At 43.9% G+C, this 23,221-nt stretch overlaps 1 protein-coding gene across 2 annotated transcripts in view; it reads left to right on the forward strand.

The window, feature by feature from the left end:
- USO1 (USO1 vesicle transport factor) overlaps positions 1-21,121 on the forward strand; it is a 52,802-nt gene extending 31,681 nt beyond the window's left edge. For both annotated transcript variants that reach the window (XM_082194754.1, XM_082194755.1), the window contains 11 exons: positions 5,078-5,188; positions 7,892-8,010; positions 9,071-9,252; positions 10,712-10,833; positions 11,734-11,872; positions 12,492-12,655; positions 14,842-14,934; positions 16,630-16,719; positions 17,314-17,424; positions 18,563-18,778; positions 19,792-21,121. In XM_082194754.1, coding sequence (XP_082050880.1) covers positions 5,078-5,188; positions 7,892-8,010; positions 9,071-9,252; positions 10,712-10,833; positions 11,734-11,872; positions 12,492-12,655; positions 14,842-14,934; positions 16,630-16,719; positions 17,314-17,424; positions 18,563-18,778; positions 19,792-19,878 — 1,434 coding nt within the window. In that variant the 3' untranslated portion in view covers positions 19,879-21,121. The remainder of the gene's footprint in view (positions 1-5,077; positions 5,189-7,891; positions 8,011-9,070; positions 9,253-10,711; positions 10,834-11,733; positions 11,873-12,491; positions 12,656-14,841; positions 14,935-16,629; positions 16,720-17,313; positions 17,425-18,562; positions 18,779-19,791) is intronic.
- Positions 21,122-23,221: the final 2,100 nt, after the last annotated feature.

Raw genomic sequence — 23,221 nt, forward strand, 5'->3', positions numbered from 1 at the left:
CTTGGATCACACTAGGGTGTTTCTGCTCTCTTAGCTTTGCCGTGTGTTGTATGAAATAACTGCTTTGACGTTTTTCCCCTCCCCTACTTAACAGTTTGGTGTTGCTGCCCAGTTTTATTTCCAGTAACCAGCTCTCTTTCTCTACTGGTGCTCTTGGGAACTGTGGTGTGGGAAACTTGGTTGTTACGGTGTTTTCTTTCTCCACAAGCGGAGGCTTTGCACAGCCAGTGTGGTGTAGTGGTTAAGAGCGGTGGACTCGTAATCTGGTGAACCGGGTTCGCTTCCCCGCTCCTCCACATGCAGCTGCTGGGTGACCTTGGGCTAGTCACACTTCTCTGAAGTCTCTCAGCCCCACTCACCTCACAGAGTGTTTGTTGTGGGGGAGGAAGGGAAAGGAGAATGTTAGCCGCTTTGAGACTCCTTCGGGTAGTGATAAAGTGGGTTATCAATTCCAAACTCCTCCTCCTCCTCCATGGGTAGACGGCTTTCTCAGTGTGGATTTAGTGTCACCTTTGCAAGAGGTTTAATCAACATTTGAAGCTATTAAGTAGTAGTGTACAAAAAATATAGGGATGCGGGTGGCGCTGTGGGTTAAACCACAGAGCCTGGGACTTGCCGATCAGAAGGTCGGTGGTTCAAATCCCCACGACGGGGTGAGCTCCCATTGTTCGGTCCCTGCTCCTGCCAACCTAGCAGTTCAAAAGCACACCAGTGCAAGTAGATAAATAGATACTGCTCCAGCAGGAAGGTAAACGGGGTTTCCGTGCGTTGCTCTGGTTGGTCAGAAGTGGCTTAGTCATGCTGGCCACATGACCCAGCAGCTGTACGCCGGCTCTCTCGGCCAATAAAGCGAGATGATTGCCGCAACCCCAGAGTCGGCCACGACTGGACCTAACGGTCATGGATCCCTTTACCCTTTACTATACAAAAAATATAGGGACTCAGGTGGCGCTGTGGTCTAAACCACTGAACCTCTTGGGCTTGCCGATCAGAAGGTCGGTGGTTCGAATCCCTGCGACAGGTGAGCTCCCGTTGCTCAGTCCCAGCTCTTGCCCACCTAGCAGTTCGAAAGCACGCCAAAGTTCAAGTAGATAAATAGGTACCCCTCCGGCGGGAAGGTAAACGGCGTTTCTGTGTGCTGCTCTGGTTTCGCCAGAATCAGCTTAGTCATGCTGGCCACATGACCTGGAAAAACTGCCTGCAGACAAACACCATCCCCCTCGGCCAGTAAAGCGAGATGAGCGCCGCAACCCCAGAGTCATTCGCGACTGGACTTAACTGTCAGGGGTCCTTTACCTTTCTCCTTCCTTTCCCTGAGAGCTGCATAGGGTGAACAGTTATACCCCACGCTGCACAGTTCTCAAATCCACGGGTGCCTGAGTTTGGTTGAAAAGTGTATGCATATCTACGTGGGACTAAGTGCCACTGAATTCAGGGGAGCCTATTCCCAGATGGGATTGCATCCTTGGCTTCTGTGGACTGAGACCTTAATGTTCTGTTGCGGGACGAAGGAAATAATTCATCTTAGAATCACAGAATTTTAGAGTTGGGAGGGACCCTGAGGGTCATCTAGACCAGCATTTCCCAACCTTGGCCCTCCAGCTGTTTTTGGACTACAACTCCCATAACCCTCAGCTAGCAAGACCAGTGGTCAGGGATGATGGGAATTGTAGTTCGAAAACAGCTGGAGGCCCAAGGTTGGGAAACACTGATCTAGACCAACCCCCTGCAATGAAGGAATCTCAACGCGCAGTCCTCTATCCATAAAGCTCATAGTCTAAAAACAGAGATCTTCCTTGTTTTGATAAATCATCTCCGGTATAGAAATAGACAAGACAGATTAGTTTGCCAGCTGATGTTTTGACTGCTGCAGATGTATGCAAAATTTAACAAGGGCCTTGCGTTTTGTTACTTGAAGGTGAACTCCTTTGGGGGTATGAGCAGGAACCCTCCCGTTAAATGACCAGCAATGCCAGATCATTGCTTTCTAAATACAGGCAACAATAAAATCAGTAGGGCAGTGCCTTTTTTTTTTTTTTTTTTAAGCACTCATTTCAAGAGTGTGTGCTGCTTTCTGATATTTCCTGTTTCTTTGAAATGAGTGGTCAGTATTAAACAAGGTCCCTTCCCATGCTGCTGCTCTTAAGTTTTTGCAGGGTTTTGCATTGAGCCTCTTGGTTTGCACTTTTTTTCTCTTGACACCTCTATGCAAGCATAATATTTCCCAGTCACTTAACCGTGGTTAAGGTATCAGAAGGGGCTGGCTTGAGCACACCTTCCTCTCTCCCACTGCCTGCTCAGTTCCTCGTTAGGCCTGTGCCCTCCTCTCCCACTAAGATCCCTTCCTTCCCTTTTCAGAGCTAGCCATAGTTAGCGTTCAACTCGGCACAGATGAAATGTTAAGTGCCCCCCCCCTTTTGTTTTAAAACAAAGTGTGAAACTCGCCTCCAACCATGGTTTTAAAATCTGGCTTAAAGCTATCGAGATGGTTGTTCGACTAGATGCAATGTGGAACACTCATCATAGCAACAGGAAGGAGTACCGTATTTTTTGCTCTATAAGACTCACTTTTTCCCTCCTAAAAAGTAAGGGGAAATGTGTGTGCGTCTTACGGAGCGAATGCAGGCTGCGCAGCTATCCCAGAAGCCAGAACAGCAAGAGGGATTGCTGCTTTCGCTGTGCAGCGATCCCTCTTGCTGTTCTGGCTTCTGAGATTCAGAATGGCGTGAAAAATACGGTAATTTGAAGGGAAACAGAATTCATTAACCTAAGAGGGTCTGCTAGTTGCTTAACCATGGTTAAGAAGCTGGGGGACTTTACATTTGAACCAAGACTGGAAGGTAGTGTTCATTAACCTGCTCATTAAAAGGCTTATGCAAAGTGTTGCAGGGTATCTCTGGTGTGCATGAGTTACCTGAGCCTGAGGGACCTGGAAAAAGACAGGAGTCCCTGCTCTGATTTAGACTTGACTTTTGTATGCAATATTCATATATTCATTAATCTTATTTATTTTGTTTTTAAACGTTTAAGAGGGTTAATCAGTTTACATGCATGCGGCTTCTGCACGCAATTGAGTATTTGGTCTGACCTAAGAGGAAGGGCTGCGGAGGCAATTTAATCTTTGCCACGATCCTGAGAGGTATGGAGAATTTTTGACTGGGGGTTGAAACCAACCACATACCCAGTTTTTGTCCTCCGGCAGTAAAAAGGGCTGCTGCTCTCTAGCCAAGCCCTCAGCCTGAATACGACAGAGTTGTTGTATTTTCACTTTCTCCCTCCAATTTAAGCCGTCTCCTACCTCTGAGCAACCCTGCAGGGTTGCCTTAAACCACTCGGAGCCTGGTCTGCAATATTCAGTGTGTGAACTAAACCGCATGGATGTCACACGCCCCTCTCTCCCAGTAACAGCCCATTCTAACCAGTGTGGGGACAATGAACTGCATTTGCACCGGAAACTGTTTTGCACTGAATAGCAATTGAGTTAGAGTGAATTGGAATTATTTTCCTTTCCTGTATCTCTTATTTGGGTGTGTGTGGATGGGCACACTTGACATCCGATCACAGCTGTGCCAAGATACTTGATTTCTTCTTTGATATCTACGGACAGCTCTCACCTCCATCTCTGGGGACATTCAAAAGCAAATCAGGAGATGACTGATCCGGACAATGATGTGATTCTCTTCTCTTTTCTTATATGTGTGTCTCTTTTCTGCATCCTCCTGTACTCCTGTTTATCTCAGGTGAGGAAAGAGGAGGAGAGAAAGGGAGCACAGGATGATAGAGAAAGATACTGTGGCGTTTGCCTCCTCGGTGGGTCAAAAGGTGGGTCAAAAGTGGTGGCAGCGATCACACAGGGCCCCCAGACGTTTGATGGTCTGTTGACCCTGTGCCACCACTGTGATTGCTTTCTTCGCTGCCACCAACCCGTTTCTCACGGGTCCACACGAAGTCCAGTCAGTTGGTAACATTAACAAATAATCAAGTATATTTTATAGGCATGAACAAGCTTATGGTTTCAGTTAATTTTTCTTGGCAGTTTCTTAATCTTAGTTCCTTAACTGTCCTATTCGTTCCTAACAACTTCAAAGTGATTATCCCAACTGTCTATCTGACTCCACCTAACAATTCCTCTCACTCTCTCACAATACAACTCGACCAACCCACAGACTTATATCCTCCCTCTTCCTTCTTCAACTCCCAACTCTCAACTGACTTTCACACAACTCCCCCTCTAACCCTAACTCCTCCTATCAGTTTCCACTGGCCAATCACATCTCACTCATTTTAACCCTTTCCTTATGACCCACCCAGGAGGCAAACACCACAGATACACACACATGTTTAGCTGATCAGAAGTGTTTTTATTCTTCTTGGATTGCTGCAGCTGCATTCCCGTTTTCACCAGCCACTTCCCGCCAGGAAATTCCACTCCTTTCTCCCTCCCCCACCTCAACAATTGGCCCAGCGTTCTGTGGCTACTGCCCATGTTTGGTCCTCATTTACCGTATTTTTCGCTCTATAAGACACACCAGCCCACAAGACACACCTAGTTTTTGGAGGAGGAAAACAAGAAAAAAAATATTCTGCATCTCAGAAGCCAGAACAGCAAGAGGGATCACTGCGCAGCGAAAGCAGCAATCCCTCTTGCTGTTCTGGCTTCTGTGATAGCTGCACAGCCTGCATTCGCTCCATAAGACGCACACACATTTCCCCTTACTTTTTAGGAGGGGAAAAGTGAGCCTTATAGAGCAAAAAATACGGTAGCTGTTTTGAGGGGTTCTCCCCATCCCAGCCCTTAAACAACAACTGTACTTCTGCAAACCTTCAGTTTTCTTCTCTCCATCTCCTGTATGTTCTGATACCTCCCTCTTGCGCGTGGACTTTGCCAATTTTGCTACATAAGGATTCACACTCCTAATAGAGGAAATGGTTGGATTTTAATAATTGTGTAAAAAGTGTCCTGGACACCCATCATTTAAGACTGCTGCAGGCTTCAAAGTAGAAACAATGCGTGGAAGAAACAGAAAACCTGTAAATACAAGTAAAAGTTTGTTCTTTGTTTGTTTGTTTCTTCCAGGGAAGCAAAGTGCAGACAAGAGTTGGATTATTGATGCTGCTTTGTACCTGGCTAAGCAACTGCCCCATTGCTGTCACGCATTTTCTGCACAATTCTGCCAATGTTCCATTTGTATCCTTTTACACGTTAGCAATTAATGTCTCTGAATTATGACAGGAAATGTTCTTTAGGAGCGCAAGTTTCTGTATGCGAGTTCAAAGTAAGGAGACTCCACACATTAGTGTTGCTAATGCAGTATTTACCTCCTTCTTAAATACATTTACATCCCTCCTTTCTTGGAACTCAAGGTAGTATATGTGGTGTTTCCTGTATGTAACACAGGTATCTCAGTAAGTGTACATATTGCCCACATTTCACATATTTGCCGCAGGAAACTATTATACCTGTAGAAATAGTATTTTTGCATAACCTACAGAGCTGCCCCAACACTTTAGGTCACAGGTGGTTTTTATCCTTCACAGGCTAAAGTTGAAAGGTGGGTGCAGCCATTCACCTTTTGATCTTTTACAGTCATGTTAGGTAATGACTTTTGGGACTTCAAAGCACCTCCTGGGGCTTTTAAAAAGCTGCATGGTGCTTTGACGCGCCGCTGATCAGCAGGCTTGAAGTCACCACCTGTCTGATGGAAGTATTGTCATTGAAATTCTACTCAATATTGATCCAGAATAGATTCCAATATATAGTTAGCAGAGTAAAAACTTAAACACATTGCAGGATTCCCAAAAAATAGGCAATTATATTTCATTCAGCAGAGCTTTACTGAAGGCAAATGAACATAATGGTCACAAATCCAATACACTCAGGATTGGCCCTGGTCCATAAGAAATCCAGTTGCAGCAGACGTAACCTAAACACCACACCAGAGGAGAGATAGAAAAAGGAAATGTAAAACTCAGGCTCCTTCTGGCCCTACTATTATAGTCAGTATGACCTTGGCAGAAAGAGATAACAGACACAGTTTAAGCCAGCTGTACTCATCTTCTCTGAAGGAATAACCCAAATATCATGCACCTTCTGCTTGCTTCTTTCACACAGAGAAGCTTCCAGAACCCTCTTGAATTACGTAGAATAAGGAAGAACTCTACACATCATATCAATACTTTCTGTACTAAGAAATGCAAACTGACAAGTGTATGTAAATTTCTTAAGGAGTTTTTGACAGGTATAGGCTTGGACGCGTGGATAAACTCACAGGGATTTTAATTTTGAATGTGCACTTGTAAACTTTAATGGAAGGACAGGTGTTGCAATCCTGCAAAAGATAAATTTTTATTTAACAGTTGTAACAGACGTTTCAGATTCTGACATTCTGTAGAATCTGGTCATTATCTTTCAAGGGAGCTCAAAAGTCTCATACTTTGATCTCTCCTCTCAGCCATATGCATATAAATAGCGCGTGCTTTACTTAAATTCTATCGATATTTTAATGTTTGCCACCCTGGGCTCCTTCGGGAGGAAAGGTGTGGTACAAATAAATATGCTTGTGCTTGATTAATCTAGTATTAATAAAAGAAAAGAATCATAGAATCATAGAATCATAGAGTTGGAAGAGACCACAAGGGCCATCGAGTCCAACCCCCTGCCAAGCAGGAAACACCATCAGAGCACTCCTGACATATGGTTGTCAAGCCTCTGCTTAAAGACCTCCAAAGTAGGAGACTCCACCACACTCCTTGGCAGCAAATTCCACTGTCGAACAGCTCTTACTGTCAGGAAGTTCTTCCTAATGTTTAGGTGGAATCTTCTTTCTTGTAGTTTGGATCCATTGCTCCGTGTCCACTTCTCTGGAGCAGCAGAAAACAACCTTTCTCCCTCCTCTATGTGACATCCTTTTATATATTTGAACATGGCTATCATATCACCCCTTAACCTCCTCTTCTCCAGGCTAAACATGCCCAGCTCCCTTAGCCGTTCCTCATAAGGCATCGTTTCCAGGCCTTTGACCATTTTGGTTGCCCTCTTCTGGACACGTTCCAGTTTGTCAGTGTCCTTCTTGAATTGTGGTGCCCAGAACTGGACACAGTACTCCAGGTGTGGTCTGACCAGAGCAGAATACAGTGGCACTATTACTTCCCTTGATCTAGATGCTATACTCCTATTGATGCAGCCCAGAATTGCATTGGCTTTTTTAGCTGCCGCGTCACACTGTTGGCTCATGTCAAGTTTGTGGTCAACCAAGACTCCTAGATCCTTTTCACATGTACTGCTCTCAAGCCAGGTGTCACCCATCTTGTATTTGTGCCTCTCATTTTTTTTGCCCAAGTGCAATACTTTACATTTCTCCCTGTTAAAATTCATCTTGTTTGTTTTTGCCCAGTTCTCTAATCTGTCAAGGTCGTTTTGAAGTGTGATCCTGTCCTCTGGGGTGTTAGCCACCCCTCCCAGTTTGGTGTCATCTGCAAATTTGATCAGGATGCCCTTGAGTCCATCATCCAAGTCGTTGATAAAGATGTTGAATAAGACCGGGCCCAAGACAGAACCCTGTGGCACCCCACTAGTCACTCTTCTCCAGGATGAAGAGGAACCATTGATGAGCACCCTTTGGGTTCGGTCAGTCAGCCAGTTACAAATCCACTGAGTGGTAGCATAGTCAAGACCGCATTTTACCAGCTTCTTTACAAGAATATCATGGGGCACCTTGTCAAATGCCTTGCTGAAATCAAGGTAGGCTACATCCACTGCGTTCCCTTCATCTACCAGGCTTGTAATTCTGTCAAAAAACGAGATCAGGTTAGTCTGACAAAAAAGGATTGTACAAGAATTGGAATGCCTCTGTCTATGAAATGTCTACACATCCTTAACTCAATTTTTTAGCTGACAGGACAGATAGCAGAAAACCTTGGAGAAGAGGAACACTTAGTCCAAGGGTTGTGTGCTCTCTTGCTAGGAATTTCCATTTATTACAATGACAACTCGCTCGAGAATTATAAGAAGTGAGTACTGGGAAGGGTGAATGGGAAACTTGTGTCGTGGCCACAATTCCTGGTGTACCAAGTATCTCCTATGTAAAAAAAAGATAGAGACAAATACAGCTTCACTCCTCTGCCTACAAATGTGGTCGGTCTATTCCATGGGTAGGCAAACTAAGGCCCGGGGGCCGGATCCGGCCCAATCACCTTCTAAATCTGGCCCGCGGATGGTCCAGGAATCAGCATGTTTTTACATGAGTAGAATGTGTCCTTTTATTTAAAATGCATCTCTGGGTTATTTGTGGGGCCTGCCTGGTGTTTCTACATGAGTAGAATGTGTCCTTTTATTTAAAATGCATCTCTGGGTTATTTGTGGGGCCTGCCTGGTGTTTCTACATGAGTAGAATGTGTCCTTTTATTTAAAATGCATCTCTGGGTTATTTGTGGGCCATAGGAATTTGTTCATTATTTCCCCCAAAAAAATATAGTCCGGCCTCCCACAAGGTCTGAGAGACAGTGGACTGGCCTCCTGCTGAAAAAGTTTTCTGACCCCTGGTCTATTCTAATATAGTTTTCAAGGCAAAGACTAGGAAATAGATTAACACACACACCCCAATATGGTTAAACCAGAGAAAATTAGATACAGACTTAAACTTATTTTATTATTACAAACATTGGTAGGGTCGAATGTTTTCCATCATAATTAACAGCTAGCAAGTTGTCCATTAGCATGATGAGTCGTATTTCTCTTAAACGACTGAACGTTGAGTCTCAACATTAAAATGAAAACCAACCCAGTTCATTTTAACTATAGTCTCCCTTCAGCTCATTATTTCCAAGCTCTTGAAATAGAGCTTTTACGGTTTTGCAAACTCGTCTGTTCTCTATTTCGCCCTCTGCACTCCATTCAAACTGCCAAATCTGAGGGCACATATGTCTCTACCACTTTGTACTACTACTCTGTTGCCTTTGATATATTTGTTAAATAGGAATTTGCTGGGGGTGGACTGGTGGGGTGAAATGGAAAAGAGGGCATCTTTGTGCAGTTCACAGTGGTTTTACGTGATCCGTCTCTCACCCCCAGGGAGAAATTGAAACAACTGATAGAAAAGAGGATTGGCAAGGAAAACTTCGTTGAGAAATTGGGATTCATCAGCAAACACGAATTCTATTCCCGAGCAGCTCAGAAACCTCAGCCAAGCTTTTCTAGCCCGGACCATATGATGTTTGATCATGAATTTACTAAACTGGTAAAGGAGCTAGAGGGTGAGACTTCATACTTCGCTTCTCTTGAGTTTTGTGTTTACAGTGGTGCCTCGCAAGACGAAATTAATCCGTTCCGTGAGTCTCTTCGTCTAGCGGTTTTTTCGTCTTGCGAAGCAACCCTATTAGCGGCTATGAAAGGCTTAGCGGATTAGCAGCTAAAAGGCTATTAGCGGCTTAGCGGCTTAGAAAAAGGGGGGAAGCGGGGGGAAATCGGAACACTCGCAAGACATTTTCGTCTTGCAAAGCAAGCCCATAGGGAAAATCGTCTTGCGAAGCAGCTCAAAAACGGAAAACCCTTTCGTCTAGCGGGTTTTCCGTCTTGCGAGGCATTCGTCTTGCGGGGCACCACTGTACAGTGGTACCTCGGGTTAAGTACTTAATTCGTTCCGGAGGTCCGTTCTTAACCTGAAACTGTTCTTAACCTGAAGCCCCACTTTAGCTAATGGGGCCTCCCGCTGCCGCCGCGCCACCGGAACACAATTTCTGTTCTCATCCTGAAGCAAAGTTCTTAACCCGAGGTACTATTTCTGGGTTAGCGGAGTCAGTAACGTGAAGCGTATGTAACCCGAGGTACCACTCTACTACTTAAGACAATTGGATTTGAAATATTTTTTTTCAGAATTGGATGAGTTATACCTTTTAAGGTTTTTTAATTTTCTGCAACCCTAAAGCATGTTATGACGCGGAGGCAAACCATTTTACACAGGAAGTACAATAGGTTTGTTATGTTCATGGTATGCTATAAGACCAATTAATTTGGCTTCTTAATATTTGAGGGTTTGCTGCATCATGTGTGTTTACTTTGGTGAGATGGTGATGGTGCAATTGGTTTACAGCACAAGGAGGCTTACCTGCTGAAATTCTTGGTAACATGTTCTGATCCATTCTGCATCTGAGAATGTGGTTTGTCGTTCATTTTTCCTGGCAGCTAGTAGATTTGCTCTTACAAAATTAGGCTACATTATCTGCTGTAAAGGTTGTAGTTGATCTATTAGATAGTAAAATTGCTATGTACCGTACAGAGATTTGCAAAATAAGATGGACCATGCCTGTGGACTTGCAGTCTATAGGTAAATAGATGACACACTAGGGAGGAAGAAAAGGGAAAGTGAGCAAGGATCAGTTGAGAACATCAACAACGAACAGAAGTATTTTATAGAGGAGCTTGGATTTAAATACCAGGAATATGTCAGTTGGAAAGGCATTCCAATGATTGGGAGCTAAGAAAATATGCAGAGGTCATACTCTCAATTTACTGAAGTGCTTGCTTACACAAATGATTTTTCCATACTACAACAACGCATTTATTGCATCTTGAATGGCTTTTTCGATGATAGAATCCCTAAAATGGCTAACTCCTGTTAAACTTCTATATCTGAACAGGCACTGGGATTGCTTCAAAACCATGTGGCTTAGAATGTCTAATAAAAGAAACGATATTATTATTTTTTTGAAACAGGCATTATAACAAAGGCAGTTTATAAGTCTAGTGAAGAAGATCAACAGGAAGAGGAAGTGAAGAAGTCCTTAGAACAACACGACAACATAGTGACACGCTACAAAAGCATCATTAGAGTTCAGGTAAAAAACCCAAACATCTTAGCTTCATTTGCACTAGTGGGCCCTGTATCTGCTTAAGGTGGTATATATTAGGGCCAAACTACCCATTACCGTAATCGTGCTATTTAAACATATTATTAGAACTTGCAACCCTCTCAACAAAAAGCAGCTTGGGGGTGGCACTAACCCATTGCACTCTGGGTGCACTGACACATGTGAATTCCCTAAATTCTGGAAATAGGCAGTTTTGTTTGTTGCACTAACTGCTTATACCATAAAATATATTGCACAGTGCTACTAGTTTAATGCGAAAGGGACACAGGTGGCGCTGTGGGTTAAACCTCAGAGCCTAGGACTTGCTGATCAGAAGGTTGGTGGTTCGAATCCCCACGACGGGGTGAGCTCCCGTTTCTTGGTCCCTGCTCCTGCCAACCTAGCAGTTCGAAAGCACATCCAAGTACAAGTAGATAAATAGGTACCACTCCAGCGGGAAGGTAAACGGCGTTTCCATGCGCTGCTCTGGTTGGCCAGAAGCGGCTTAGTCATGCTGGCTTAGTCATGTACGCCGGCTCCCTCGGCCAATAAAGCGAGATGAGCGCTGCAACCCCAGAGTCGGTCACGACTGGACCTAATGGTCAGGGGTCCCTTTACCTTTTTACTAGTTTAATGCACTGGCAAACACAGGCACCCTGTGCAAATGCACAAACATGCACAAGCATTATTTTAGACCGGTGGGATTGTTGGCATTCTGTATAGCATAAGCAGTTAGAGCTAAGTTCCTTTGCAAATGTCTGTAGGTAAATGCCTATGGGTGCTTAATTTTTGTGGTGATTTTTTTTTTAAAAAAATAACAGTAGCAATCAACAGAATTAAAAAATGAATGTAAGATACCATTAAGTAGATTCTTGTTTTATTTTCCAGGATCAGGAGCTTGAGGAATTGAAGAAACAAGTAGAATCTATAAAAGCTCAAAACGAGCAGCTTCAGACAACAGTCACCCATCAAATGTCGCAGATCCAGCAACACAAGGACCAGTACAATCTCCTTAAAGTACAGCTAGGTAGGACTGCTAGCTGTGTCCTGTCTTATGTTTTGCTGTCAAATGCAGATTCCTGCGCATTTTCAGACCATGGAACGCCACATTTTACTTTGATGCAAATTGTTTGAGCAGCCCTGGAAAATGCGTGAAACTAGTACTAGTTTTTGGGACGCGGGTGGCGCTGTGGGTTAAACTACAGAGCCTAGGGCTTGCCGATCAGAAGGTCGGCGGTTCGAATCCCCACGACGGAGTGAGCTGCTGTTTCTCGGTCCCTGCTCCTGCCAACCTAGCAGTTCGAAAGCACGTCAAAGTGCAAGTAGATCAATAGGTACCGCTCCGGCGGGAAGGTAAATGGCGTTTCCGTGCGCTGCTCTGGTTTGCCAGAAGTAGCTTAGTCATTCTGGCCACATGACCCGGAAGCTGTACGCCGGCTCCCTTGGCCAATAAAGCAAGATGAGTGTCGCAACTTCAGAGTTGTTCGCGACTGGACCTAACGGTCAGGGGTCCCTTTACCTTTACCTAGTTCATAGTACCATTTCTAAGGAATGAAAGATTTTAAATGAGTTTGGGATGGGAAATATTTGTGGAAATTTCTGTCCCAGAGCTCTACAAATGGGTCATTTTCAAATCTGACTAATAGGAAAAGACAATCAGCATCATAGTTCCCATGGCGATGTGGCTCAGATGAATGGCGTTCAGCCGGAAGAAATCAGCAAATTGCATGGGGAGATAGAAGAATGGAAACACAAGCTTGAACTGTTGCAGGAACAACTGAAGGAACGAGATTCTTTGATTGAAAGCTTGGTGAGTACATGAGTGTTGGCTATTGATACCTGATATGAAAATTCCAGTCCATCTGTGTGTGTAGTGGTTAAGAGCGGTACACCAGTGTGGTGTAGTGGTTAAGAGTGGTAGACTCGTAATCTGGGTTTGCTTCCCTGCTCCTCCACATGCAGCTGCTGGGTGACCTTGGGCCAGTCACACTTCTCTGAAGTCTCAGCCTCACTCACCTCACAGAGTGTTTGTTGTGGGGGAGGAAGGGAAAGGAGAATGTTAGCCGCTTTGAGACTCCTTCGTGTAGTGACAAAGTGGGTTATCAAATCCAAACTCCTCCTCTTCTTCTTCTTCTTCTTGGGTAAAATGCTGATCAGAAAAGGCTTGTTTTCTTGCTCTCAAATCAGAAGGCAGGCAAGTTCCTGATACCAGGGGAAGAAGGCATCGGTCCCATTGTCACTTTTTATTCCTTAGTTGAACAGAGTGGTTAATGGGAAAGAACGTGACTTGCAGTATGGATATGTTTGTTTGTAAGACTTTTATCCCATCGTAATGCACATAGCCTCAAGGCGGTGGCTTGCGATAACGAAAGGGAAAAATAAAAACAGCTGATAAAACCACCTTGAAACACCAGTACAGTGGTGCCCCGCAAGACGAATGCCTCGCAAGATGGAAAACTCGCTAGACGAAAGACTTTTCCGTTTTGGAGGTGCTTCGCAAAACGAATTTCCTATGGGCTTGCTTCGCAAGATGACAATGTCTTGCGAGTTCCTGCTGGTTTTTTTTCCCTTCCCCCCCCCCTTTTTCTAAGCCGCTTATCAGCTGATCCGATCAGCAGATAAGCTGCTAAAAGCCGCTAATAGCGCTAATCCTCTAATCCGTCAATGGGCTTGCTTCGAAAGACGAAAAAACCGCTAGATGAAGAGAATCACAGAACGGATTCTTTTCGTCTTGCGAGGCACCACTGTACAAAGAAATGCATTTAAATGGGCTTTGGATGTTTTTGAAAGCTATTTTGTTAAAGGCAAAAAAGAACAAGACAGATTTCATTGACTGCCTAAAAAATAGTAAAGAAGGCACAAAGCATGCATGTCTAGGCTGGGGTGTCCAGGGTTTGGGTACCACTGCTATAAATATCCTTTTTTCAGTAGCTACTTACCTAATCTCAAAAAGTGGTCTTCAGATGGGGCTCTGTGGCAAATCTTAACTGCTGAGACCTACAATTGCCTATTGTTTTAACTGCTATCATAACCTGTTGGTTGTTCACAGCCATTATTGACGTTTTTTTTAATGATTTTCAGTCCACTATTGTAAGTGACTTCCATACATATGTCCTCACAAGGCTAAAATGTATATGCTGACCTAATAACCTTATGAGTGTCAATGTCTGAATTGTAAGGAGGCGCATGTAGTAAATGCTTCCAACTTTATAATTATAGTCACTGATTTGTTGCAGCATTTCTCTGAATGATAGTTAAATAATGGAGGCAGTGTAGTCACAAGCAATATGTAAAATCTGCAGTGCTGCTTGTTCATTGGCAAATTGTGAAGTAGTGGATCGGGATGGAAAAGGCATTATTCCTTCCTCTTATTTTGGTTTTAAATACCTATACCAGAGCTGACATAATAATAAAAATAATAACAACAACACCTGCATGGAAAATTGAGTTCTATGCCATGTATGTGAAAATATGTCATTATATTGCATATTTTGTATCTGCTGTTCATGGGCAGAGTGGCAATGGTCTGTACTACTGTGGTACCTCGGGTTAAGTACTTAATTCGTTCCGGAGGTGCGTACTTAACCTGAAACTGTTCTTAACCTGAAGCACCACTTTAGCTAATGGGGCCTCCTGCTGCTGCTGCGCCACCGGAGCACGATTTCTGTTCTCATCCTGAAGCAAAGTTCTTAACCTGAAGCACTATTTCTGGGTTAGCGGAGTCTGTAACCTGAAGCGTATGTAACCCGAGGTACCACTGTACTTCCTGAGTCCTTCTGATCACTGAAAATGCTGCAGAGTTATCTTCTTGTTTCAAAGAGGGCATCAGGCACTGCCACAAACTTGACAGCCTATAGCTGAATCCCAAAGGGCTTACTTTTTAAAAAGAAAAAGAAAAAGTTTGAGTTTCTCAGGATGCTTTTTATGGAAGTGCTTTGTTAAAAATACTTTTCTTTTAAAATTAATGTTTCCTTTGTTGATATTCGATATTTGCAGAAGCTTTCGCCTGCGGCCGGAGGAACAACAACAGAGCAGTCTTCACAAACAAACAAACCAAGTGGCCCTGACGTTGACAGAGAACTATATAAAGTAAGAATTCCTGGTGCTTCCATAAGATATTCTGTCGTGACTGCAGCTGTTTGAGAACATGGTTCCTCCCCAGTTTCAATCTGTGAAGGTACCCTTAGTAGGTATGAGTTACTCGTGCGTAAACTGGTGCCTCTCTAGGCTAATTTGCCTTGTTAAACCTTTCTGACTGCACAGCCCCTTCTCATCGTGGCTGCCTCAGTCACTGGCAGAATCCGTCAGTGGGCGTTTCTTGAACCTCTTCCAACATAAAAGTTGTTTGACGCCCAGTCTCCGCCTTCTCTCACTGCGCGGGAGCCTCCTGCGCAGGGAGGGTGTGGGCAGCAGAGGACCTGGGCTCTCCTCACTGATGTCCAGTGAAGAGTCCTGGAGCCCTCTCTCCAATTCCCCCGTCTGCCTCCCTTTATCCCCGGTGTTGCGTTGATTGGCTTCCCCCTCTACTGAGCTGTCTCTCCCCCTGCTGCTGGGTCCTTCTCCCGCATCATCAGAGAGCCTCCCCTTCGCCTCTCGCTCTGATGTCTGTTCCCTGACAGTACCCTTAGTAGGAAGCCTGATCAAAAAGTAGCATTATATAAATCTTTTTTTTTTTCCTGAGCTTGTTATTTCTGGTGAGAGAAGTCAGAGGCCCTTCTCTGAGTTTTAGGGCTTTTAGCAGCACAGTTTGTTTTGCCCAGGCTTCCTCAACCTCGGCCCTCCAGATGTTTTTGGCCTACGATTCCCATGATCCCTAGTGAGCAGGACCAGTGGTCAGGGATGATGGGAATTGTAGTCCCCAAAATATCTGGAGGGCCGAGTTTGAGGAAGCCTGGTTTTGCTGCTTTCCTCTGGATGAGGTAATTAGCTCCCGTTGCTCGGTCCCTGCTCCTGCCAACCTAGGAGAAAGCACATCAAAGTGCAAGTAAATAAATAGGTACCGCTCCAGCGGGAAGGTAAACGGCATTTCCGTGCGCTGCTCTGGTTCGCCAGAAGCGGCTTAGTCATGCTGGCCACATGACCCGGAAGCTGTATGCCGGCTCCCTCGGCCAGTAAAGTGAGATGAGTGCCGCAACCCCAGAGTCAGCCACGACTGGACCTAATGGTCAGGGGTCCCTTTACCTTTACCTTCCTTGTCTGATCCATCCCTGGCAAACTACTGTGGGGGTTGGGCCCGCAAACACCTGACAGCATCCCTGGCCAAAACCACTATTTAGACATCCAGTTGCAAAGCTGAATCCAAGAGTCCCCCTCCCCCCAAACGGCAAGCTTGCTTTTTTAAGGGGATGAAGCTTTTTTAATGAATGAAGCTTTGCAGGGTTAAAGAAATTGAAAAATGGTGCAAGAGGCATAAAGATAGAGGTAATCTACACTAGACACAACAATACAGAAAGATTAAAAACTATGAGGTCTCAGAACAAAGGAAGTAAGTCAATATGTGTATATGTACGTAACGATTAGTATGATGACATGGTTTTCTTTGTAGATGTGATTTTTCTTTTTCTTTTGTTTTTGTTTTCTTTTTTATCTTTTTTGTTTTGTTTTGCTTTGTCTTGTTTGTTCTGCTTTGTTTTTAAAAATAATAAAAAAGGGAGAAAAAAGAAATGAGTTGTGTGCATTGGTGATGCCCTCCAAACCTCTGGAAAATTCGCTTATCCTGCTTCTGTTTGCAAACAATGCTGTTATCTTAGGTGCGGAATTCATTTATTTTTTTCCCCTTCGCAGGAAGTTGAAACCCTGAGGGCCCAAATCCAGTCACAGTCCACAGACATTATTAAACTTCAGAGTGAAAAGCAAGAACTGCTTCAAAAACTGGTAATATAAGACTTTCACTCTTATCTTTTTGTCCTTGTATTGTTTCTGTGGGATGTAATAAACAGCAGTAGTCCTCTTGTCTCCTTCAACTGTCCAGCATAATCCATAAATAGAATCATAGAATCATAGAGTTGGAAAAGACCACAAGGGCCATTGAGTCCAACCCCCTGCCAAGCAGGAAACACCATCAGAGCACTCCTGACATATGGTTGTCAAGCCTCTGCTTAAAGACCTCCAAAGTAGGAGACTCCACCACACTCCTTGGCAGCAAATTCCACTGTCAAACAGCTCTTACTGTCAGGAAGTTCTTCCTAATGTTTAGGTGGAATCTTCTTTCTTGTAGTTTGGATCCATTGCTCCGTGTACGCTTCTCCGGAGCAGCAGAAAACAACCTTTCTCCCTCCTCTATGTGGTGTAAGAAAAGACTAGCCATAGTCTTTTCTTATACCACATAAGCTCTAGTGGCCCACGTTTACACAGATTGTCTGATTTGTTGCATTAGCTGTACTTTGCCGTACAGAACACATTGCAGGTGTTGCACCAAATATATCTGCTGCACCATGTCAGTCTTGTTGAGTATTCTTTGTTTTGCAGAGCATAACCCCGGTTCCTGTATCAGGAGACAATGGCACCGTTATGGTAGCAAAGACAGCCGACTTGGAAAGAAGGCTCTCGACACTCTTGCAAGAGAATAAAGAACTAAAGGTTGTTTCCTAATCAAAAAATACTACGTTTTTAATTTAAGTGTTCCATTAAGATTTGCTGAACTGACGGCTTCATCCTTGCTCAGCTCAACATTGGGGTGGGAAAGGGGCAGATATCACAAATTAGAAATGTTGCCATAGGAAATCGTGGACTCATTATGCAAACGCTCACCTAACAAATGATTTCCTGGGAGCGTATTGTTTTTTGATAAGCAGGACTTCATGTTCACATTCAGCGGATTGTATAATCACCCTGAGATACTTGATTTTCAAGGGCCATAGCCCACTGGTAGAACACTTGCATTAGATTCCCCAAGTTCAGCACCTCGATTAAACAAATCGCTATCCACTGCTGGGAGACCCCTTAGCTGGAGACAGCAGAACTGCCTTAAGATGTTCTGTTGCTTAGAATACCGTATTTTTTGCACCATAACACTCACTTTTTTCCTCCTAGAAAGTAAGGGGAAATGTCTGTGCGTGTTATGGAGCGAATGCCTGCGGGTGGCGGGGGGGGGGGATCTGCTGCAGTCGTGAGCAGAGGATCCATGGTTCCCCTTCCTTCCCTCCTCTGTGGTTACAAAGCATGGATCCACATGGATCCTCAAGATTTTTGCTTTGGGCTACTCCAAACTCACTGTCAGATCACATGTCTGTGGCCACAGCATGAACCACAAAAATCATATATCCACTATTTTGTTTAGAATATTTTTTTCTTGTTTTCCTCCTCTAAAAACTACGTGCGTGTTATGGTCTGGTGCGTGTTATAGAGCGAAAAATACGGTAATTAGTTTCCACAGAGATGTCAAAATAAACTGGTATAATAGAGATGTCAGAATAAACTGGTAAAGTGTAACTTCACTTCTGAAGGATTTTTGGCATTCCTAAAGGTGAGGAAAGAATTCCTTGGTGCTTGTCCTTGTATCAAATCTGTGTCCATTTATCGTACATATGGATTGAGCACGGAGGGAAGAAAAGTGAGGATTCTGATTACAGCGGGTCACTTTTATTTTTAAAAAGCCCCTCGTTTGGGACATCCAGGATAGCTTTCATATTAAAGTACTGTTTTGGTATCAGCTTGGGCGGCGTTAGCAATTTTAGCAGTGATGCATGCTAATATTTCCCCCTCCCTCTCCTGCCAGAATGAAATTGCGGCCCACGGCGAAGAAAAGGCTTCACTCAAGCAGCAGCTGGACTCCTCCAACAGTACCGTGGCTATTTTGCAAAACGAGAAAAGCAAATTGCAGAAAGAAGTCGCAGAATCTAAGAAGGAACAGGACGATCTGCTGGTTCTTCTGGCTGATCAGGATCAGAAAATAATTGCTTTAAAGGATAAGCTGAAGGAGCTTGGAGAACCGGTAAGATGAACGTTCGTTAGGTTTGCGCATTTGATTTTTCCAATCATGGAAAGCAAACAGCCCAGTTTTAGTCTGGATTGGCAACGTTTTTGCTGCTCTGATGATGAGCAGAGCCAGAAGAAGTATTCTGGATTAACTAATTTGGAATAAAGGCTGCCCTGCTTTAGTTTTCATTGACTTTAGTACAGTGGTGCCCCGCAAGACGAATGCCTCGCAAGACGGAAAACTCGCTAGACGAAAGAGTTTTCCGTTTTGGAGGTGCTTCGCAAAACGAATCTCCTATGGGCTTGCTTCGCAAGACGACAATGTCTTGCGAGTTCCTGCGGGTTTTTTCCCCCTCCCCCCTTTTCCTAAGCCGCTAAGCCGCTTATCAGCTGATCCGTTCAGCAGATAAGCCGCTAAAAGCAGCTAAAAGCCGCTAATAGCGCTAAGCCGCTTATCAGCTGATCCGATCAGCAGATAAGCCGCTAAAAGCCGCTAATAGCGCTAATCCGCTAATCCTTCAATGGGCTTGCTTCGCAAGACAAAAAAAACCGCTAGACGAAGAGAATCACAGAACAGATTCTTTTCGTCTTGCGAGGCACCACTGTACTGTATTCATGTGCTGTAGCAGACAGGCTCCAACCATCTCAGAGGAGGGTTTCATCCTCCTCTTCTCATCCACGGTTTTGCAAGTATTTATGCCAAAAGCAGTTTTAACTAACGTTCTAAGTTTTTAGTAAACTTCTTATTTTTGCAAAACATTTTATTTACAGTTAAAACAATTTATTTCTATTTATTTAATTTGCAAATCACCCTTCATCCATAGATCTCAAAGCGGTTCACAACATAAAAATACAAGATAAAAACACGAAATACGTAACAAAAGCACACCACTACCCCCCCCCCCAGTAAAATTAATGCCATTTTTAAAATAAAATGCCGTTTTAAAAATCTGTCCAGTTAATTGTTGGACATGGAGAAGACTTTTTAATCCGTTAACCAAATGCCGCAACCTCTTTTTTCTTTTAAAGGTTGAAGATGACGATGAACTGGAATCTGGCGACCAAGGTGAGGAAGATGAAGGGGACGATGAGGAAGACGACGAGGAAGATAATTAAGCTTTATTGTGTCAAATATGGGAATCCTGTACTGCATTATAAGAATAAATGTTGATGGCCTTGTGATGCAAAATACCTGGTTAAAGAAGCGGAAGGATCACTAGTCCTGAGTTTCTGGTGTGAAGTTGGGAAACGCTTTGTAGCTGAAACAGAAGTCTGCCGTTTTAAGTTTTACATGCACATCCGAACCGAATTGTTAACACACTAGAAGCTGTTTTAGATGCTTTCCTGAAGCATTGGAAGGTAACAGTTTGGTTAACCAAGCGTGTTGGCATTTGCATATGTTCCGTATGTTTGTCATTACTTATCTAATTTGGATCTTCGGTGTGATTAAATATGGTATGTATATGGTTTAACATCTGTTGAATGAAATCATTGCTTCCTGTATTCAGCATGGAGAGAACTCATGGGCTCTTTCTTGCTACTTCAAAACAGAAATTATTACTGGAGTGTATGGGACTGGCAAGTTAAGGGGTTTTTACCTTTTGGCTGCTTGTTGGTGGGTTTCAGATTGAGAGGAACTGTACAGCATTGAGTGCCTTGCGCCTGAAACGGCTGCATTCTGTACCTCAGAGGAAAAAGAGAAACCGAAACAACTTGGGAGGGATTTCCGTAGACAAATTTCCGCAGCATTTGGTAGCATATTAAAACAGAATTTTATTTTTAGCAAAAACCCATGCAGAAGTTTTAAGATGCTACCAGATTATCACGTTAAAAACAAGCCTTTTGTTCTATTATTAAAATCACATACTGATCGATTATAATTTATTGACTTTTGCGCCCAATAGGTAAGATTTTTAAAAAGAGAAATTAAGTGCAGTTGCTGCATCAACTTGCTGTTTTGGTAATAAAAATAGATGCTATAACTATTTAGTATTCATTTACTTGGTTGACTTCTGACTGCTTTAAATCATGTTTCTTGAACGCTGCTGTATTTGGAATAGTCTTAATTTTTTTTTAAAAAAAAGATTGACTTGTTAAAATGCTATCAAACATGGCATCTATCAGGGAAACATGGCAAATTGGTGAAGATGTTTGCAAAATTTGTAGAGCTGTTTCTGTTCATTCCAATTATTTACTCAGCTTACAGAACAGTTACTTCTTAACTCTAAAGTAAGTAGGATTTGGGCCAATGCTATACAAAAATGTATTTTTTAGATACTCTATTTTGTACTTACCAGTTTGTCAAGATACAGGTAACATAAGCTGAGTTGCAGCAAAATAAATTGGAATGCTACCTCGATATTGTAATCCCTCTTTGGAAATACGGATATTCCATGTTCAAAAGGCTTTCTTTTGTCCAACATGGGTTGTTTTTGGGGTTTTTTAACCAATATATCTGCTTCTATGTGCAAGGAACAGGAAGGGTTACACTTCAATATTGTAAACTGTAGGAACTAGTTGCCCACAGAACTCAGTTAACTACAAGGACTGAAGTTCAGTAGCCCTAATTCACAGTGGCAAGTTACGGTAAAAAGGTAAAGGGACCCCTGACCATTAGGTCCAGTCGTGGCCGACTCTGGGGTTGCGGCGCTCATCTCGCTTTATTCGTCGAGGGAGCCGGCGTACATCTCCCGGGTCATGTGGCCAGCGTGACTAAGCCGCTTCTGGCGAACCAGAGCAGTGCACGGAAATGCCGTTTACCTTCCCGCCGGAGCGGTACCTATTTATCTACTTGCACTTTGATGTGCTTTCGAACTGCTTAGTTGGCAGGAGCAGGGACCGAGCAATGGGAGCTCACCCTGTCACGGGGATTCGAAGCGCCAACCTTCTGATCAGCAAGTCCTAGGCTCTGTGGTTTAACCCACAGCGCCACCCGCGCTTTCACCAAACCTTGTGTTGTAGCAGCTCTTCAGTTCCACAAGCAGTTGTCTTCTCCAGCCCTTTTAAACTTTTCCCCAAAGGCCTCTTTTTAACTGGAATAATTTGTTAAAATGCATTCATAACTAGCAACAGATGGGCAGAAGTTTTAAAGCTATCTCATAGGAACTGAATTTGCACGTGTATAATTGCATACAAGGTTTTTAAAGTTGGCCCCTTCCCAAAGCGGTCTTCTAAATAATAATTTAATTTCAAATGACCACTCAAAGAATCTTCCTTGCCTCTGTGTAATTTGTCCAATTACAAAGGTGTAATCTGCCGTTCTGTAACGTGTGGCAGGGCATGTTTCTTAAGACACCTACCCCATGCAAACCCCCCCCCCAAGAAAATAAGCAGTTCCATTTAACACATGAGCCGGCATGACTATGTAGCTTCTGCCATGGGGTTGTTGAGTTTAGGACATCTGACCCTGACCATCAGGGTGAGATTTAAAAGGATGCAGATGGGGCTAGTCAACCTGGGAAGGTAGCCCATCTATAATATTAGTATTAGTATTTTATTAATTTATATCCTGCCCTCCCCAGCCAAAGCCGGGCTCAGAGCGGCTAACAACAAAAAAAGTAACACAACATTCTAAAATCCATTCATTCTAAAATCAATTCAAAATCAAATTAATGGCAACCATTGGGCTAGAGTTCTATGAGGATTACCAAAGGAGGTGGTCAGACTGTGCCTTGGCCAAAGATCTGGTGGAACAGCTCTGTCTTGCAGGCGCTGCGGAAAGATGTCAAGTCCCGCAAGGCCCTAGTCTCTGGTTGAGGCCAGCCCAACCTCCCTGTGGCCTGGGACCTGCAATATGTTTTTGTTTGAAGACCGTAAGTTCCTCTGTGGGGCATACCAGGAGAGCCGGTCCCGTAGGTACGAGGGTCCTAGGCCATATAGGGCTTTAAAGGTTAAAACCAGCACCTTAAACCTGATCCTGTACTCCACCGGGAGCCAGTGCAGCTGGTGTAGCACCGGGTGAATGTGATCTCACAGCAAGGACCCCGTAAGGAGTCTCGCTGCAGCATTCTGCACCCGCTGGAGTTTCTGGGTCAGTCTCAAGGGCAGCCCCACGTAGAGCAAGTTACAATAATCAAGTCTGGAGGTGACCGTCACAGTGGCTAGGTCAGAGGTAAGGAGCCAACTGCTTAGCTTGGTGGAGATGAAAAAATGCCACCTTTGTTATAGCTAGAAGATATAGATATAGTTATAGCTATATCTAGAAGGAAAACTCTGATCCTCAACCTCTGCTGCCTTGTGGGATATCTTCAGGAGAAGGCTAAGGAGTAAACCCTACACAAACCAGGTGTGGAGTCCCTAAGATGGCATCTTGTGTGCTTCCTTCCGTCAACTCCTGCAGCCAAGCTGGTGCCAAATGTATCACTCTGCTTTCCTTTGGACCACATCAGCGAAGCCAAGAGGGTGGTCTTACCATCTGGGCAATGCAGGACCTCCAGGCTTGTGCCTTGGGGAGCTGCCT

The sequence above is a fragment of the Podarcis vaucheri genome, assembly GCF_965113315.1.
Source record: "Podarcis vaucheri genome assembly, chromosome: 13".
NCBI classification, from domain to species: Eukaryota; Metazoa; Chordata; class Lepidosauria; order Squamata; family Lacertidae; genus Podarcis; species Podarcis vaucheri.